Source organism: Lucilia cuprina, chromosome 4, assembly GCF_022045245.1.
Source record: "Lucilia cuprina isolate Lc7/37 chromosome 4, ASM2204524v1, whole genome shotgun sequence".
Classification (NCBI taxonomy): Eukaryota; Metazoa; Arthropoda; class Insecta; order Diptera; family Calliphoridae; genus Lucilia; species Lucilia cuprina.
In genome coordinates, this window is record NC_060952.1 from 63,306,589 (window position 1) to 63,324,470 (window position 17,882).

The 17,882-nt window shown below is 31.0% G+C and overlaps 1 protein-coding gene across 1 annotated transcript; it reads right to left on the reverse strand.

Moving 5' to 3' along the window:
* Nucleotides 1–1,236: 1,236 nt before the first annotated feature.
* Nucleotides 1,237–1,816, reverse strand: LOC111689482 (cytochrome c oxidase subunit NDUFA4). The gene is made up of 3 exons (XM_023451955.2): nt 1,655–1,816; nt 1,435–1,581; nt 1,237–1,376 (listed from the first exon to the last, which is right to left on the reverse strand). The coding sequence occupies exons 1-3, from the start codon at nt 1,694–1,696 to the stop codon at nt 1,314–1,316; spliced, it is 252 nt and encodes an 83-aa protein (XP_023307723.1). The 5' UTR covers nt 1,697–1,816; the 3' UTR covers nt 1,237–1,313.
* Nucleotides 1,817–17,882: the final 16,066 nt, after the last annotated feature.

Here is a 17,882-nt window from a genome sequence, read left to right on the forward strand (position 1 = left end):
AATTTAAACGTATATCCTAAAAAGCTCCAACTGTTATCTACACGTTCTATATAAAATTTCATGTGACATAAAGTACATTTATATCGATTTATTTTCGAGATAACGGTACTTTAGTAAAAAAATAAAAAAACTATATACAAATTGACCCTGGATGTCAATGTGTTAATGATATAAGTTAAAATATACATCAATTGAAAGGTATTACAGAGACCTATCCACTGATACCGATATTAACCATATCAAATAATAAACACTTGAGATTTATAATTACATGATAAAAATCAAAATTTACAAAAATATAAAATTTTAAACTTAAATAACTCCTGCATTTCATGGGTTATAGCTTTCAAACATATATCAAAGGAAAGCCCCAATTGTTGTCTACATACTTTTATATAAGATGAGGTACCGTCATATCGATATGTTTTAGAGATAACGGTACTTTTTTAAAAAAAGTCAAAGGAAAAACAAAAAAATTCACCCTGGTTCTCAATGGGTTAATAATATTTGTCATCTAACACATCAGTGGACTGCTCTGTCAAAGACCTTTCCAATGATACCCATATCGACCATATCCATTTATCAGTGATCGAGATATATACAATTATATATCAGACCTTTGAAGGCCAAAAACTCCCGAACCTTAATAGAGCGAATAATTTTTGTTCCTTTGTTGAAGTCACAAGAACAAGTACTATCATGTGGTATAAACAAAAGTTTTAAAATCAGCTGGATCAGAACGCTTAATTTAAGCCCTTTGGAGATTTGTGCTCATAAAAAATTATGTCGAATTTTAGCGGTATACTCGTACATTCTATCCAGCAGTGAGCGTTAGTCAATTTTTGGAAGGGGACCTTATATGGGATTATGAGCCGTTCTTCATAAAATTAGGAAGATTTTTGCTCGTAGAAACTTTCAGCGCTAAACTCGTATTTTTAAGTCAGTAGTGGTCGATAGTCATTTTTTGGAGAGACGATATATAAGGAGTAGGGTCAACTATGGAATATATGCCACTCATCTTTTTTTATGGTGGGTATAACAAAATACATTAAAATTTTAGTATGAGAACGACTTATTATAAAAACTTGCAACCCAGTCAGGAAAGGAGCACACATATTATAAAGTTGTGTTGCTTAATAATTATACTTTTGTAAGGAATGGCATTCTGTAACGGGCATGAGAGTTATAGCTGTTAATGATAGCTATTCTTTGTTTCCCTAAAAAATTAAAAACAAATTTTTTTGAAGTTAAAACTTTTTTAATCCTTTATTGCAGCGACTAAAATTTAGGTATATTGAAAATAAGTATTCTTATTATTCTTCATAGTTTGGTGCTGGAGATTTAACTTTGCTGTAGTCCCTGATAGGAGAGTAAAACTTAAAAAAAAACATTGTTATTCTTCCATATAATTTAGACTTCTTATAATAAACATACCTTATATTGTTTATCTTTGTATTCCTGCCATGGCTCTGGATTGGATGAACGATTCCATGTTACATCTGGATTTCTGGTAGCCAAACGGAATATGTAAAATACAGCAGCACAAGCTCCAGCTCCAACACAGACGTAGAGCGGAATAAGCTATATATTCGTTATACATATTATGTAACAAAATTTATATTTTCTCCAAAAATCAATAAATTAGTTTACTTACTGCTGGATTCTTTTTAATACTTTGTAAACCAAGTCCTTGCATGATTATATTGAATTAAATATTATATAATACGTATGCCTCGAAAATAAAACCTTTTTTACACAAAATTCCTTCACCGAATCACGATTTGGTAATAAGTGTTTATCAGAGCCCTGTGCCGACAAATATTAGCAACGGCGGCTGCTGACAGTAAAAATATCAGCAGCGGCTTAAAATCGATTGTAAGCCGGTTAAGTATCAAATCGCTTTATTTACAAATTTTCAGTTTTTATAGAAAAACGGATTCCGAGAGATAAAAAAGTGGGATTGTGTATATAATTTATAACAATAAAATAGAGCAAGAACAAAAATAGTGTGTGAAATTATCTAGGGATGGAAAAAATAAAATTTAACTCTCTATAAAAGACACAAAAACAGTACATAGCTTATCATCGTTCATTTAACAAATAAGCGGACAAGTATCTAACTGCCTGTCCACACTAGAAAACGTTTTTTTTTTTTTGGGAAACTTTTGATTTTGCATGAGAGAGAAAGAATATCATTCATCTCCTTCGCGATACGGAGTTTCCCGTTCTCGGAAACTTGTTTTGTTATTGTTCTCATTCGTACAACAACAAATCAATGCAATTTACACGTAGTTTCTGAAACAAAAGTTTCTATGTGTGGACATTAAGGAAATTTTAAAAGAGAATTAAGAAAAATTTTCTCAACGAAAGTTTCCTAGTGTGGACCAGGCCGGAGGAAGTGAGAACATATAAACTATCTTATTGTATTAAATAGTGTTCGTCTTTTTAATTTTTATCCTATCTGCTTGTATTAAATAGTGTTCGTCTTTTTAATTTTTATCCTATCTGCTTATCATTATCATTTAACTTTCCTTTTGATATATTAAAACGCAATAAAATTTAACAAAATTATGATCAAAATTAGAAAGTAATGTATTTTGTTTTCGTAAATTTTTTTAACTTAGCACTGAGAAAAATAAAATTGAGCCTTTATAGTGACTATTTAGTTCATGTATCCAAAAATTAAACTCAAATTTGCTGGCAGGGAAGAAATGAATGACCAAGACTAACACATACAAAATGATTATACTAAGACCTGGTTCACACTGGGAAACTTTTTTGGAAAACTTGATATCACGCACAAAATCAAGAGTTTTCCGAAAAAGTTTCCTAGTGTAAACTAGGTCTAACACACATGCAAATTTTTTTATAGAATTGCTGAAAAATATTTAATGCATGATTCCATCACGTACAAGAAGAAAACAAACAGGGGGCTTTTTGGCAAACTTTTTTCAGAGTTGCACGGAAAGTACTTTTTTGTGTATACACGTGGATAAGAACATAAAAAATATAAACAAAGAAGAAAATACATAAAAAACGTAAACAAAAAGATAACAAACCATAACAAACTCATTGATATATTTGTGAAATATTTAAATATCCAAATAAACATTAAAATCCTCTTTGAGCACTAAATCTGAAATGTGTTATTAATAGCGAATCGAAAAACGAATCATTCTAAATATTAAGTGTTCTTCAAAGTACTTTCTATGAAATGCTGTGATGTAACAAACTTTGAAGGTTTTACAAATTTAACAAAGGTGTTTATGCTTAAAAAATTAAAAATGTTCGTTGAGCAGGAAAACTATAATATGTGATCGATAGGGTATTAATAGACAAATCGAACCGTATAAAGATTTTTTTTCTGAGTACTTGCTATTAGCCGGTATACCGTAACAAACTTTGACAAATTTGCAAAATTTAATGAAAAAGTTTTTATACTCAAAAATTTTTAAATATTCGTTGAGCAGCAAAAACAAAATATGTCATCGATAGAGGATCAATAGACAAATCGAACCATATATAGATTTTTTTCCTGAGTACTTGCCATAAGACGGTATACCGTAACAAACTTTGACAAATTTGCAAAATTTAATGAAAAAGTTTTTATACTCAAAAATTTTAAAATATTCGTTGAGCAGCAAAACCAAAATATGACATCGATAGGGGATCAATAGACAAATCGAACCGTATATAGATTCCTGAGTACTTGCTGTTAGCCGGTATACCGTAACAAACTTTGACAAATTTGCAAAATTTAATGAAAAAGTTTTTATACACAAAAATTTTTAAATATTCGTTGAGCAGCAAAACCAAAATATGGCATCGATAGGGGATCAATAGACAAATCGAACCATATATAGATTTTTTTCCTGAGTACTTGCCATAAGACGGTATAACGTAACAAACTTTGGCAAATTGGCAAATTTAATGAAAATTTTTTATACTCAAAAATTTTTAAATATTCGTTGAGCAGCAAAACCAAAATATGGCATCGATAGGGGATCAATGGTATAACGTAACAAACTTTGGAAAATTGGCAAATTGACAAATTTAATGAAAAAGTTTTTATACTAAAAAATTTTTAAATATTCGTTGAGCAGCAAAACCAAAATATGACATCGATAGGGGATCAATAGACAAATCGAACCGTAGAAAGATTTTTTCCTGAGTACTTGCTATTAGCCGGTATACCGTAACAAACTTTGAAAAATTTGCAAAATTTAATGAAAAATTTTTTATACCCAAAAATTTTAAAACATTCGTTGAGCAGCAAAACCAAAATATGTCATCGATAGAGGATCAATAGACAAATCGAACCGTATATAGATTTTTTTCCTGAGTACTTGCCATAAGACGGTATAACGTAACAAACTTTGACAAAATTGCAAAATTTAATGAAAAAGTTTTTATACTCAAAAATTTTAAAATATTCGTTGAGCAGCAAAACTAAAATATGTCATCAATAGGGGATCAATAGACAAATCGAACCGTGTATTGATTTTATCCCTGAGTACTTTCCATTAGCCGGTGTACCGTAACAAACTTAGAAAAATTCGCAAATTTGATGAAAAAGTTGTAATAGTACAAAATTTTAAAATATTCGTTGAGCAGCAAAACTACAACATGTGATCGATAGGGAATCAATAGCCAAATCGAACCGTATGTAGATTTTTTCCTGAATACTTGCCATAAGACGGTATAAAGTAACAAACTTTTGAAAATTGGCAAGTTGGCAAATTTAATGAAAATTTTTATACTAATTTTTTTTTAATATTCGTTGAGCAGCAAAACTAAACTATGTCATCGATAGGAAATCAATTGACAAATCGAACGGTATAAAGGTTTTTTTCCTAGGTACTTGCTGTAAGACGGTATAACGTAACAAACTTTGAAAAATTCGCAAATTTAATGAAAAAGTTTGTTACGTTATATCGTCTTATGGCAAGTACTCAGGAACAAAATCTATATACGGTTCGATTTGTTTATTAATACCATATCGATTACATATTATAGTTTTGCTGCTCAACGAATATTTTAAAATTTTGTACTATAACAACTTTTTCATTAAATTTGCGAATTTTTCTAAGTTTGTTACGGTACACCGGCTAATGGAAAGTACTCAGGGATAAAATCAATACACGGTTCGATTTGTCTATTGATCCCCTATTGATGACATATTTTAGTTTTGCTGCTCAACGAATATTTTAAAATTTTTGGGTATAAAAACTTTTTCATTAAATTTTGCAATTTTGTCAAAGTTTGTTACGTTATACCGTCTTATGGCAAGTACTCAGGAAAAAAATCAATATACGGTTCGATTTGTCTATTGATCCTCTATCGATTACATATTTTGGTTTTGCTGCTCAACGAATATTTTAAAATTTTTGAGTATAAAAACTTTTTCATGAAATTTGCCAATTTGCCAAAGTTTGTTACGTTATACCATCTTATGGCAAGTACTCAGGAAAAAAATCCATACACGGTTCGATTTGTCTATTGATCCCCTATCGATGACATATTTTGGTTTCGCTGCTCAACGAATATTTAAAAATTTTTGAGTATAAAAACTTTTTCATTAAATTTGCCAAAGTTTGTTACGTTATACCATCTTATGGCAAGTACTCAGGAAAAAAATCCATACACGGTTCGATTTGTCTATTGATCCTCTATCGATGACATATTTTGGTTTTGCTGCTCAACGAATATTTAAAAATTTTTGAGTATAAAAACTTTTTCATTAAATTTTGCAATTTTGTCAAAGTTTGTTACGTTATACCGTCTTATGGCAAGTACTCAGGAAAAAATCTTTATACGGTTCTTTTTGTCTTTTAATACCCTATCGATCACATATTATAGTTTTCCTGCTCAACAAACATTTTTAATTTTTTAAGCATAAACAACTTTGTTAAATTTGTAATATCTTCAAAGTTTGTTACATCACAGCATCTCATAGAAAGTACTTCGAAGAACACTTAATACTTAGATCGATTCCTTTTTCGATTCGCTATTTATAACACATTTCAGATTTAGTGCTCAAAGAAGATTTTAATTTTTATTTCGATATTTCAATATTTCACAAATATATCAATGAGTTTGTTATGGTTTGTTATCTTTTTGTTTACGTTTTTTATGTATTTTCTTCTTTGTTTATATTTTTTTATTTACTTCTCCACGTGTATACACAAAAAAGTACCTTTCCATGCAACTCTGAAAAAAAGTTTGATAAAGTTGAAAAAAGTTTGTTAAAAAGTTTGTTTTCTTCATAGAGATGATTCCATCAACAATGTGTTACAGATTTGTATTTTTCGTATTTACAAATTAATTGCCAAAGATCAAGAAGCGAATAATTTAAAATTGTTACAAGGTCTTTTAATCATTAAAAATAAAGTGAATTATTTAAAATTAAATTTTAAAAAAGTGGATGTGGATCAGAATATAAACAATTCGGAGTTTAATCAATAAATGGTAACATAATTATGTATTTATGATTTTTATATTTCGATATTTATGCATACTTATGTATATTAGGAGCATTAGAGGACTTAAGATTCTGCAAGATATATAAAATGGTGAAAAGATTAGTAATTTATGTATATGATTACAATATTATTAAAATTGAAAATATATCTTAAAATATTAATAAATTATTTTTTATTATATATTATTTTTATTTTTAATTTTAATCTGACGGAATTGACGGATATATCCATCAAGCACCATTAGTCAATCGTGTCTAATATTTATACCATCCATGATTAGCAAATAACAAAAGAGTGTGCAGCTCAAAAATATGTTTTTAAAGTCGATGCAAAATCACATGTACACAAATGATTCCATCACATATTGCCTTTAAGAAAGCTTTGTTCTATGCAATGATGGATACATTCTCAGTACTGTCAATTGACCGGTCAAATTGAACTGTCACTGTTTTTATAGGGTAGAAACATGAACTCAAGCATGTGGAACCAGGAGTAGGTAGGAACATATAAAAGGGTACTTTTTTGGTACTTTTTCGTTCTTCAAAAGGTACTTTTTGTGTTTTTTATAATATTGATCCTAGAAACATAAAATCAATCATGTGGAGCCCGGAGCGAAAACATATAAAAGGAGACTTTTTGGTACTTTTTCATTCTTCAAAAGGTACTGTTTAAGTACGAATCGATTGTTCATTTTGAACCGAATCGGATATACGCCGAAACATTCGGTTATACAATTTTAAGTTAATTTTTATACCATTCGAGAAGAGAAGCATCATGTTAATTATTTTTAAGTTTTGAACAGTGAATTGAAGATGTTATGGGAAAAAATGAAAATTGCTTTCGGCAAGTGTCAGTTGGTTGAGGTTCCTTCGGGATCCACGTAGTGGCTGTGGTTGAACCCAAATTCGCGGGAAGAGTATAAGTGGCGGTTAAAAGACTGATGCATGATAATTGTCAATATTTCGGGATAAGTTCGGTGCTGTTGCCGAAAATCAACAGATACCCCACAGAGGAGTGACTGTGGGACTAAGCGTTGGAAATGGGTTGGTGTCAATTGTATATGATACGGAATTAATGTAGAGGTATGCGGGCCTTACCCCACCCGTATACCTAAATGAGTGTGTCGTATGTTTTTCTCTACGAATGTGTCGAATAAATGAGATGTGTACTGGGTTGAATGATGATGGATGAAAGGTATCATATACATGTGATACCAATTAATTTTTCTTCCTTGTCCAGATGTGTTCAGAGTATACTCTGTTTATATCAGACTTACCACAGCGTGTCACTGTGAGTAAGAACGATGTCTACGGCTTATTGATGGATCGTGCTTCGGTCCACCGGTTACGTCTCTAGGTGCTGTTGCCGAATCAACAGAGCCATAGTAGTGTGGTTGTCTTACAACGTGACTACTTTGGCAAGAGATTAGATAGCTCGAGTACTCCAGCAAAGTACTTGCGCATGGTACCGGTCATAGCCAATGTGCAAAAATTGCCACCTGAGTCTTCATTGAAGACAAAGGGGCGATGGTAGACCGTTCTCAAGTCTACCCTGAGGATGAAAAAGACCACCGTGAGATAAGGCCGACACGGCAGGTGCTCACGTTAAAACTCTCGACAGTCAGTACCATGAACGTCTATGCGCGTTGTTCAAAGCTTATAAAATTAAAAATTTATGAACTAGAAGCCAGATCAAAACCTAAAGAGTATCCTACTATTTATAATGATACAAATTACGAGAACTTCAGTCATAATTTACCTCCTCCACCATGTGACACTGACATTTTCAGTGGCGATTACATTTCTTGGCTCACGTTTAGGGATCTTTTTACTGCATTGTATATCAATAAAAGTCACCTTAGTAATAAAGAGCCATTATGTTATTTGTTGAAAAGGACTTATAAGGAGGCAAGAGAGATTGTATCTAAATGTCCGTTAACTAGCCTAGGTTTTGATATCGCTTGCAAAAATTTGAAAGATATGTATGAAAATTCGCAAATATTAGTAAATAATCAGTTGAAAAAAATTTAAATGGAAAGTAAAAGCTCATGTTTCTAATACACTGTGAATGCGTGTGTAGTATGCCACAAACAGGGTTATTACTACGTTTTTGACGTCAATTCAAAAAAATCAGTTTCTGAGAGGTTAATGTAGTAAAGAAACATCATTGTTGTGTTAACTATTTCGCACCAAGCCATGAGGTTAAGTATTGCAAGAGCGAACATACGCCTGAATTAAATTTGCAAGAAGCTTCTACCTCTGCCGCTGTTCCAACTAATTTGAATCGCCTAGTCTTACATATTTTACAAAATTCGTCTGTTTAATTGGGAACTGCTATGGTTTCGGTTCATAGTCATGATACGACGTATCCAGCAAGAGCATTAAGCCTCTTTCATATCGGAACATTTGCGAAATCAACTCCGTCACATTCTACGCATGTTAAGATTTCCGGTGTTCGTATAGACGCTTTTACAACTTCGAGGAAATGTTGCTCTATTCGAGTTAGTTCCCCACTAGAAATTTACCTTCATTCAATTGTCCTTTGGAAATAAAAGGTGAATTACCAAATATAAGACTTTCAGATCGTATCTTCTACAAAAGTAGGGCAGTAGATTTACTACTTGGCGCTGACTTATATCCACGTATTAATATTCGGAAAGAAGTTCAACATAGTAAATATATGTTTGAGGAATTATCTACGATCCTGGCTAGGATTGAGACATGTCTAAATTCTCGTCCCTTGTGTCCTATGCACGATAATCCTAATAAGCCTACTGCGCTCACTTCTGGTCATTTTTTAATAGGATACGCAACTATATTTGACGAAATTCGTCGTACGTAACGAACTGTGCGATAGGTTTATTTCTATTTCATACGGAGACGAACGACGAATAAATTGGTTTAGAGTGACCGTATTTCATTTTACATTTATTGTTTTTTCCAAATAAAGTTAAATTTTGTTTAAAGAATTGTTTTTTCTTATGTTTATGGTAAATAAAAAAAATTAACACAATTTTTATCAACATTGTTTTGATTCAATATTCAAAAGTAAAATATTTTTAATGAATTTTTGAAATTAAGAAATATCATTCAGTATGTAAACAAAATTTGATTTGAAAATTAATAAATAAATACAATTTCGTGCAATTTCTTTGTATTTTAAATAAAAAATATTATATAATAGTGAAATTATTTCGAGAATGTGTCGCGAAGTTTGAAAATATATCGGAGATTTGAAAATAATTCGCAGTGCGTAAAAGTTTATTGTGTTCCATGTGACGAATTTACGTAACCAATTTTCTTCAAACAGTTCCCAGTGTTAAACGAAATGCCAATTTCCACAGTTTTGACTGAGGAAGAACTCCTTAACACCAATGAAGTTACTGGATACAAGGGTCTAACTGTTGAGAGCTTAAATTCCCCAACCAAGCCGCTTGTGTCCGTTATTTTACCATTAAATAAATTGCCCGTCGCAGCAGAAGAAGCAGAAGAAGCTGCTATGGAAGTGGTTGCAGAACCAATTATAGTACCCCAACAATTACTGTACCAGAACAAGTTGAAGCTTCGGGTTCGAATCCTGTCGATCCGCAAGCGTGTTCTAATCAGGAAAAGCCTAGGTGTCCAATTTGCCGCAAATTTGAGAGAATGGACCTTGAGCTTAGATTTCGCAAAGTTACATTGCACAAAGTTTGTTATAGCTGTTTATTAAGCGGGCACGTCAGAAGAAATTGCAAAAGTTCAGCAAAATGTAAATTTTGTAAAGAAGCTCACTTTTTTCTACACCTCAAACCCAAGTCTACAAAAACCAACGAGCGTCAGACGGCGTTTCCCCGACTATACAACTTAACCTGTGTTTGACTCGAAATAAAGTTTTGGTAAGGTCTGTTCTGGATCTATACTGCCAGAATAGTTATATGTGTGCAGACTTAGTCGACAAAATAAAGATTTTAAAGATAGAGATTAATGAACAGGAATGTTGTAAAATCGAAGTTGAATCAATGTTTGAAAATACTCAGCGTATTATTGTACAGGCGAGAGTGTATCAAATGGATCGCGTAAAAACACCGCCTCTCACAGTGTCGGATATGATCCTGGTTCCGTTTAAAGGTCTCCAGTTAGCCGATCATTCCAGTTAGTCGATCAGTCGATATATATATATATATATATATAATATATAATATATAAATATATATATTTTTATTTATTTATTTATATAAATATATATATATATATATATATATTTATATATAATATATATATATATATATATATATATATATATATATATATATATATATAATATATATATAAGATATATATATCATTCAAAAGTAAAGTTTTTTTTTTTTTTGGGTTTGATTAGGATGGCGGTGCATCAAGCTCTCATATTGCCAGGTTATCACACGTTTGTCCAGAGAAAACCCCACCAACCGACCTATACCTTCATATAGGAAGTTGGAGCATCCGGACTTGATTTCATCAAAAGTATTAATGGTCTCCACCAGTATATATTTGAGTTTAAATGGTCTCCACCAGGTTATATCGTGAGTATTTTATGGTCTCCACCAGTTAAAAACGTTTGAGTATTCTATGGTCTCCACCAATAAAACATAACCTCACTTGAGGTAATACGAAAGCACGAGGTTAATGTAGACAACATATAACTTTGAACAGTTATATGAAGTAATACATTACACCAGTGCGAGCGAGACGCAAAACTGTCGAAAGCCAGGCAACAAACACAAGCCTGAACGCGTTTAAGAAATAATCGCGATGACGCGAGAGTTGTTCCCCAACTCAGACCTGAATTACGACTGAAAAGTAAAGTTGAAGTTTTTTAATGAGAGACATCTTAACGGTACTTTTTTTTAAAGTAAACAAGTTTTTTTCTTAGTCTTGTTGTTTTCCTTATTCATGCGATCAAATGTTCTTGGTGCTATTTTATGTGGAATTTTTCTATAAACGCAGACTTCAAAATTGCTCTTAAAAAATTACCAAAAATAAAATATTATAAATTTTTGTTTCTTATAAGTAAAGGTATGTTTTTAATGACAATAATCCAATTTTACGGCTGAATATTCTAATTTAATCGACAAATTTCATAAGTTTTAAAGATGCCCAAGGGAACTTTTCTGTCCGATCAAAAAAAGATCCAAATTAAATTTTTTCATGACCAAGGATGTTCCAATAAAGAAATTGGTCGTAAAATTAAACGTTCCGAAAGTGTGGTGCGTAATTTTTTTAAGAAAGGACAGAATTATGGTGTTCGGAAACCTACCAAGGGAAATACAAAATTAACAAAAAGACAGATTAATCTTATAAAACAAGAAGCAATCCGTAACAAATTGAATTCCACACAAATAAAGAACAAACTTAATCTTCCAGTGACTTCCAAACATGTTGCTCACATTTTACGACGAGATGAAAACATAAAATGGAAGAAGCCCAAGTGTAAGCCAATGCTCAAAAAGCAGCATAAAGAATATCGTTTAAATTTCGCACGAAAATACATGAAATGGGAAGATCGTCTTGTTGAAAACAGGGTGAACACATGTAATTCAAATATATTTTGGTTAATTAATATAAGGGTTCAATAGTTGGAACGAAAGTCGACTTTTAGCTTTTTAGTATTTCATAAATAGTCGACTTTTCGAATATTTTCGACTTTTTGACTATTTTCGACTTTTTTCAACTATTTTAGACTTATTTCGATTTTCAACTATTTTGGACTTTTCGAGTTTTTCCGACTATTTTAGAGCTTTTGACTTTTTTCTCAAAATTTTTGTCCTGGAGTCAATATTTGCCGAACTGGATCGAAGAATAAAAAAGTATTTTTTTGAGAATTTTGTGATTCCAAAGGAAAGAAATTTTGGATGGAAAGTAAAAAGTTCAACCCCAGTCTGTGTCGACTTTTTATTTTTTTTATAAATATTCTGTAAATAATTGTAATTTGTTTAAGCAAAATTTTCTTTGGGCGCTACCAAAACATTGCGAAATAATGTAAACAATAATATAGAAACCATTATTTATAAAGCAAGCCTAACAAATAAAGATGTTTGAGATAAATTGTGTTAATATTTTAGGTAAACTGAAAAATTTGATTGATAATAAAAGTACGTTAGATAAATACATCTAGCAAAACACCTGGGACAAAATAGACTTAAAAATATTAAAATAAAATACATAACGAATTTCGAAAAACATAAAAAAACATTTAGGTTTTAATATAAACTTTGAAAAATTTGAATAATATAATAATTTCCGCCCATTTTTAATTAATTATCTATCTCTAATAGTTTCACAGATGTACGAATTTTTGTATTTAGTTCATTTAGAAGGTTCCAACTTGGTAGTATATTACCGAAATATTCACAATAATATCAAAGGATTTTTGCTCTAATAATTTCCCAGACACACATACGTATTATTCTATTCAATTATTTCATAAACTTTTTTGGAACAAGAAGTAGTCTTCGACTTTTGGCAAAAAAGTCGATTGTTTTAAAGTCGATTTATAGAACCCTAATTGTAATATATTCAGTTTAAAATTATTTGAATTACGCAACTAAAAAGTGAATGAATCTAATATTTTAATGTTTTTTATTTCGACTCGAAAGTTACAGTTCAAGTTCATATTTATTTCCGAAAATTCCTTTTATACATGTTTGCTTAAAACTAATTTAAATTATATACTTTTTCCTACATACTAGGTATTCAAGTGGGACTTATCATATATTTAAATTAAAGGATTTGCAGTCTAACCACAGAATCCACCCTTTCAAAGTTTCCATATTAAAACAAGTAAGAGTGCTATATTCGGCTGTGCCGAATCTTATATACCCTTCACCATAGTGTATTTTAAACATCTTTTATAAATTTTAAATTGTTTCCCGACTACATTATTATTACATCAAAAGCTAAACAAAAAGAACAACAACAAGAACGCTAAACGAAATAAAACACAAAATACACAAGGCATCTAAACCAACAGACATCTAAACATACATAACGAAAAACACAGAAAAACAAAAATAACAACGCAATGACGCCAACAGCATCCAAACCAAGGGTGCCCAAGCCATATGCACTTGGTACTCTTTTTTTTTGGAAATGCGATTAGCTATAGACAGTGTGTTTTCTTACACTCTATGCGCTTATCCTTAGCAATACGTTGTTGTTGTTCTTAACAGCATACAAGCAAGAGTAAAACAACAACACTTTCAAATGCAAATCATATTTTTTTGCTGTGTATACTTTGTATGTTTGGATTCAAAACATACAAAAAATACACATCTGAATACAACCAAATACACACACGTGTACATCTTTTTCCATATACAGTGTTTTTGTTGCTTTTATAACAATTTTTTGATGAAATTTTCAGAGGTTGTCTCGGATTTTTGCTCATATCTCCGTTATTTACCGACCGATTTTGATGATTTTAAATAGCGATCTTCTCGAAAGTATGTCTAATAGAATTATTGAAGATTCGGATCTCGCCGATATCTGGGGTCCTCTAAAAACTGATTTCAACAGACAGACGGACAGACAGACAGACAGACAGACGGACATGGCTTAATCGACTCGGCTATCTATAAGGATCCAGAATATATATACTTTATAGGGTCAGAAAATTATATTATAGAAATTACAAACGGAATGGCAAACTTCACCTTCTCACGAAGGTGAAGGGTATAAAAAATGTAATTTGACCCCGACGTGATATGAACACGCAACCTTCTGATCGAAAGTTACAGAATACAGGCACTGTTTATATATTTTCGCAATCAAGTTGTGTATTTTCAGGCGTCTGGCAGCCGATCTTGATCCGCCGTCGATAAAATTATTATCTACCGACGCAGTTCAGGTCCCTCCTGTCACTCTCCAGAGACCCGCGCCGATTCGGCTTTAAGCCGATTAAGCCTAGCCGCCGAACAAAATACCAAAACCACCGCCGCCGAAAATTTTTCAGCTTAATAGGGCCTAAAAATTTTGCCATATTTTGTATAATTTCAGAACACTTCGCTTAATTTATGGAACTTTACAATATAAAATTAATTTGTTTTCATATAAGCAAGTTTTTAGTTATCTAATAATAAGCCGCTCATTGAAATTTGGCCGGTGTTAAACTTTGCTCAACGTAAGCCGCCCTTGTTGATACATATGTATGCATGTGTATTGGATTCTAAGGTTATTCACAAGATATATTAATTATAAGGTAGTGTTATCAGAACAGCTGATCGTTTTTTGCTACTATGTTCATTTTTCGCCGTGGTGTAGAATTAATGTCAAACTTTGTTTACATTTTGTAAATGTCAAACTTTGTTTAAATTTTGTTAATGTCAAATTTGTGATTAAAGACAAAATTTATGCTGTTAAATTCGTTTATGTTTTAAAACCAATAATAATACTACACGAAATTAGTTTTATTTTTAAAAACATCAAATTAAAATACAAACAGATTCAAATTTATAAACATTTTTTGTTTAACAAAAATTGGCTTTGATTTATTTGTCAGCTGTTTTTGACATTTTTCCCTGACAGCCAATTCGCCTTCAAGTGCAGGCGCAATGTCAAACTACATATAAAAAAAATATAACCAATTCGCTCGGTATTCTGAATTCGCCGATGACTCTACCTTATAAAATTAATATACCTTGGTTATTCATATTAAAACACCCTGCTGAAAAGAATTCTGTTTTGGGACCATTGAATTTAGATTCTATAATGAGTCTTTATTCAATGGTTGCGTTTCAGGTGACTATATGTACATATCGCAAACGGCCTTTCTAAAATTTTTAAAATTTACAGGAGATGCAAAAAACTATTTAAATTGAAAAGTTGTTTTCTATCAACGCGATTTATTTCTAGTAAATACACAAAATGTTTAATAGTATATAAAAATGGATAAATTGGACTTTTTACCTTTTATATTTAAATGTTTTTGAAGATAGGGCCTTTTGTTTTCTTTCAATAAAATCGATAATTATGGTCGGAAGAGTTCAAATTTGGTGTGGACATTTGTTTTGGTCCAATACATTAGAATCACCAATAAAATCGATTTGGAGTTTTGGTTAGTTAGGGCCGTTTGCATTTCAGGTAACGAAATGTATTATGTATGATGAATTCATAATATCGAAATCCCACTACGATGTTGCAACTTTTTGGAAAACAAATTTTATTTCGTTAATGGGGAGGAAAAAAGTACCGAAAGTGGAAAAAACGTGAAATTTGATTTTATTTACAATCTGTTGTATAAATCGAATCCGAGTAAATTTCTCGTTTTAAAACGAATTCTCATAATTCTTCTTATTTTAAAACCGAGTACACAAATCTAGTCGAAAGTAAATCGAATTTAATTCTATTCTAATAAACTAAATAATAATTTTTTGCGAATTCATAAAATTGTAGCTTAATATATAAGCTATGGACATTTTTAGATTTTTTTTTTAATTTAAAATAAAAATTTTAGATTTTTTTAATTTAAAATATGTTTATTTTTCTGAATGTAACGTTAAAATAAAAATTCGATTTGCAAAACACAAAATTCGGGTTTAAAAGCTTCTCGGGTTTGAAAACGAATTGATTTACAGAACAGACATGAATGAGTCAATTTAGGTAAAATTTTTATATTTAGAAACACTAAATATGCTTATAGGGAGTTATTTGGTACGCCGGTAGCAAGTAATATTTTTAGTACTTCTTCGTTCTCCAACTGGTACTTTTAAAGTTTTCTATGATATAAAAATCGAAACATGAATATAATAATAAAAAGACTTTTGTTAGGTACATTTTCCTTCTTCACTGGCACTTTTTTGAGTTTTATTTAAAATTAAATCTAGAAACATATAGGGCCAGGAGTGAATGAGAACTTATAAAATGGGATTTTTTGGTACTTGTTCGTTGTTACTTTTTGAATTCTCTATAATATTGAACCTAGAATCATGAAATTAAGCATGTAGAGCACGGATTAAGTAAGAACATATAAACGGGAACTTTTTGGTACTTTTTCATTCTTTAACTGGTAATTTTTGAGCAATGAATTTAGATTATTCAAAATTTTATTATATAGACTAGCTACCCTCATCGTAATTGAATAAAATAAATATTCTTGTTTCTAGGTTCAATATTTAAAATCTATGAATGTCCCCTTTTAATAAGGACCCTATAAGTTTGATTTTATGATTCTAGTGTCAATATTACAGAAAATTAAAAAAAATTAAAATTTTATATGTTTTAATATATTCCGGGGTCTATTTCTTAATTTCATTTTCCTAAGTTCAATAAAATAATATAATAAACTCAAAAAGTACTAGTTATAAAACAAAAATGTATCAAAAAGTCCCCTTTCCAGATTCTCATTACATTTGATTTTTCAATTGCTTTCAAGGCTTTACCTTGAAGACGGTTTGGTAGAACCGATCTCTCCCACTAAGGACAGTACCGTATTTACATATATATATGCGTATAAAATTAAATAGTTGGAATAGTTAAATAAGTTAAAAAATCAGTTTTTTGAAGAATTGTAAGAAAGGAGGAGAATGATAATAGAAAATGTCGTTAACATTGATAGAAGGGTTATGCAAGGCTCGTAGCTTACCGTCATTCAGTGGGTCAACCGAATAAGCTCTAACAATCTATTTGCGCGACGTAAATACGGTATTATCCTTAGTGGGAGATATCGGTTTTAGCAAACCGTCTTCAAGGTAAAGCCTTGAAAACAATTGAAACAGTAGTAGTCCTAACGTGGGAACAAATTTTTGCCAAAATTCAAGAAGAATTTGGTGTAAAGGAATCGTTTTTGGGGTTGCGAAACCAAGCCATGAACATAGTGGCTTTGAGCGTGGAGGAACTCCACCATAATTTAAGTGAGATATTAAATCTCATGAACACTAAATATAGTCTCAATAACGCTAGATATAAACAAACATTATTTTTTGAGATATATTTAAATTCTCTGCCTTTGAATATAAAGACATTACTCATTCAAAATAACATTGCAACCATTTCTGGAGCACAGCCATACCTTATTGAGAACAATTTGATGAAAGCCGGAAATTATAGACAAAATTTTAATAATAGATCATATAAACGTGTTGGTTCAGATCAGAACAATAATAATAATAATAATAATAATAATAATAGACCCGTACCAATGGAGGTGGAAAATATTAACATGAACAAAAATTTTCATGTACCGCCTCCGGATCCCAAGTACCGATAGTCATATCACAATAAATGACGTTAAAATTAGATGTTTAGATGACAGCGATTTTTGAGGGGTCTTTGAAAAGAAGACTTGTGAACAAAATAAGATTAAATACATTAACCGTTACTAAAATGGTGGATGAAGAGGTTATAGTTAATGTCCCTTTGGAGTTTAATGCAGGGGATGAAACTA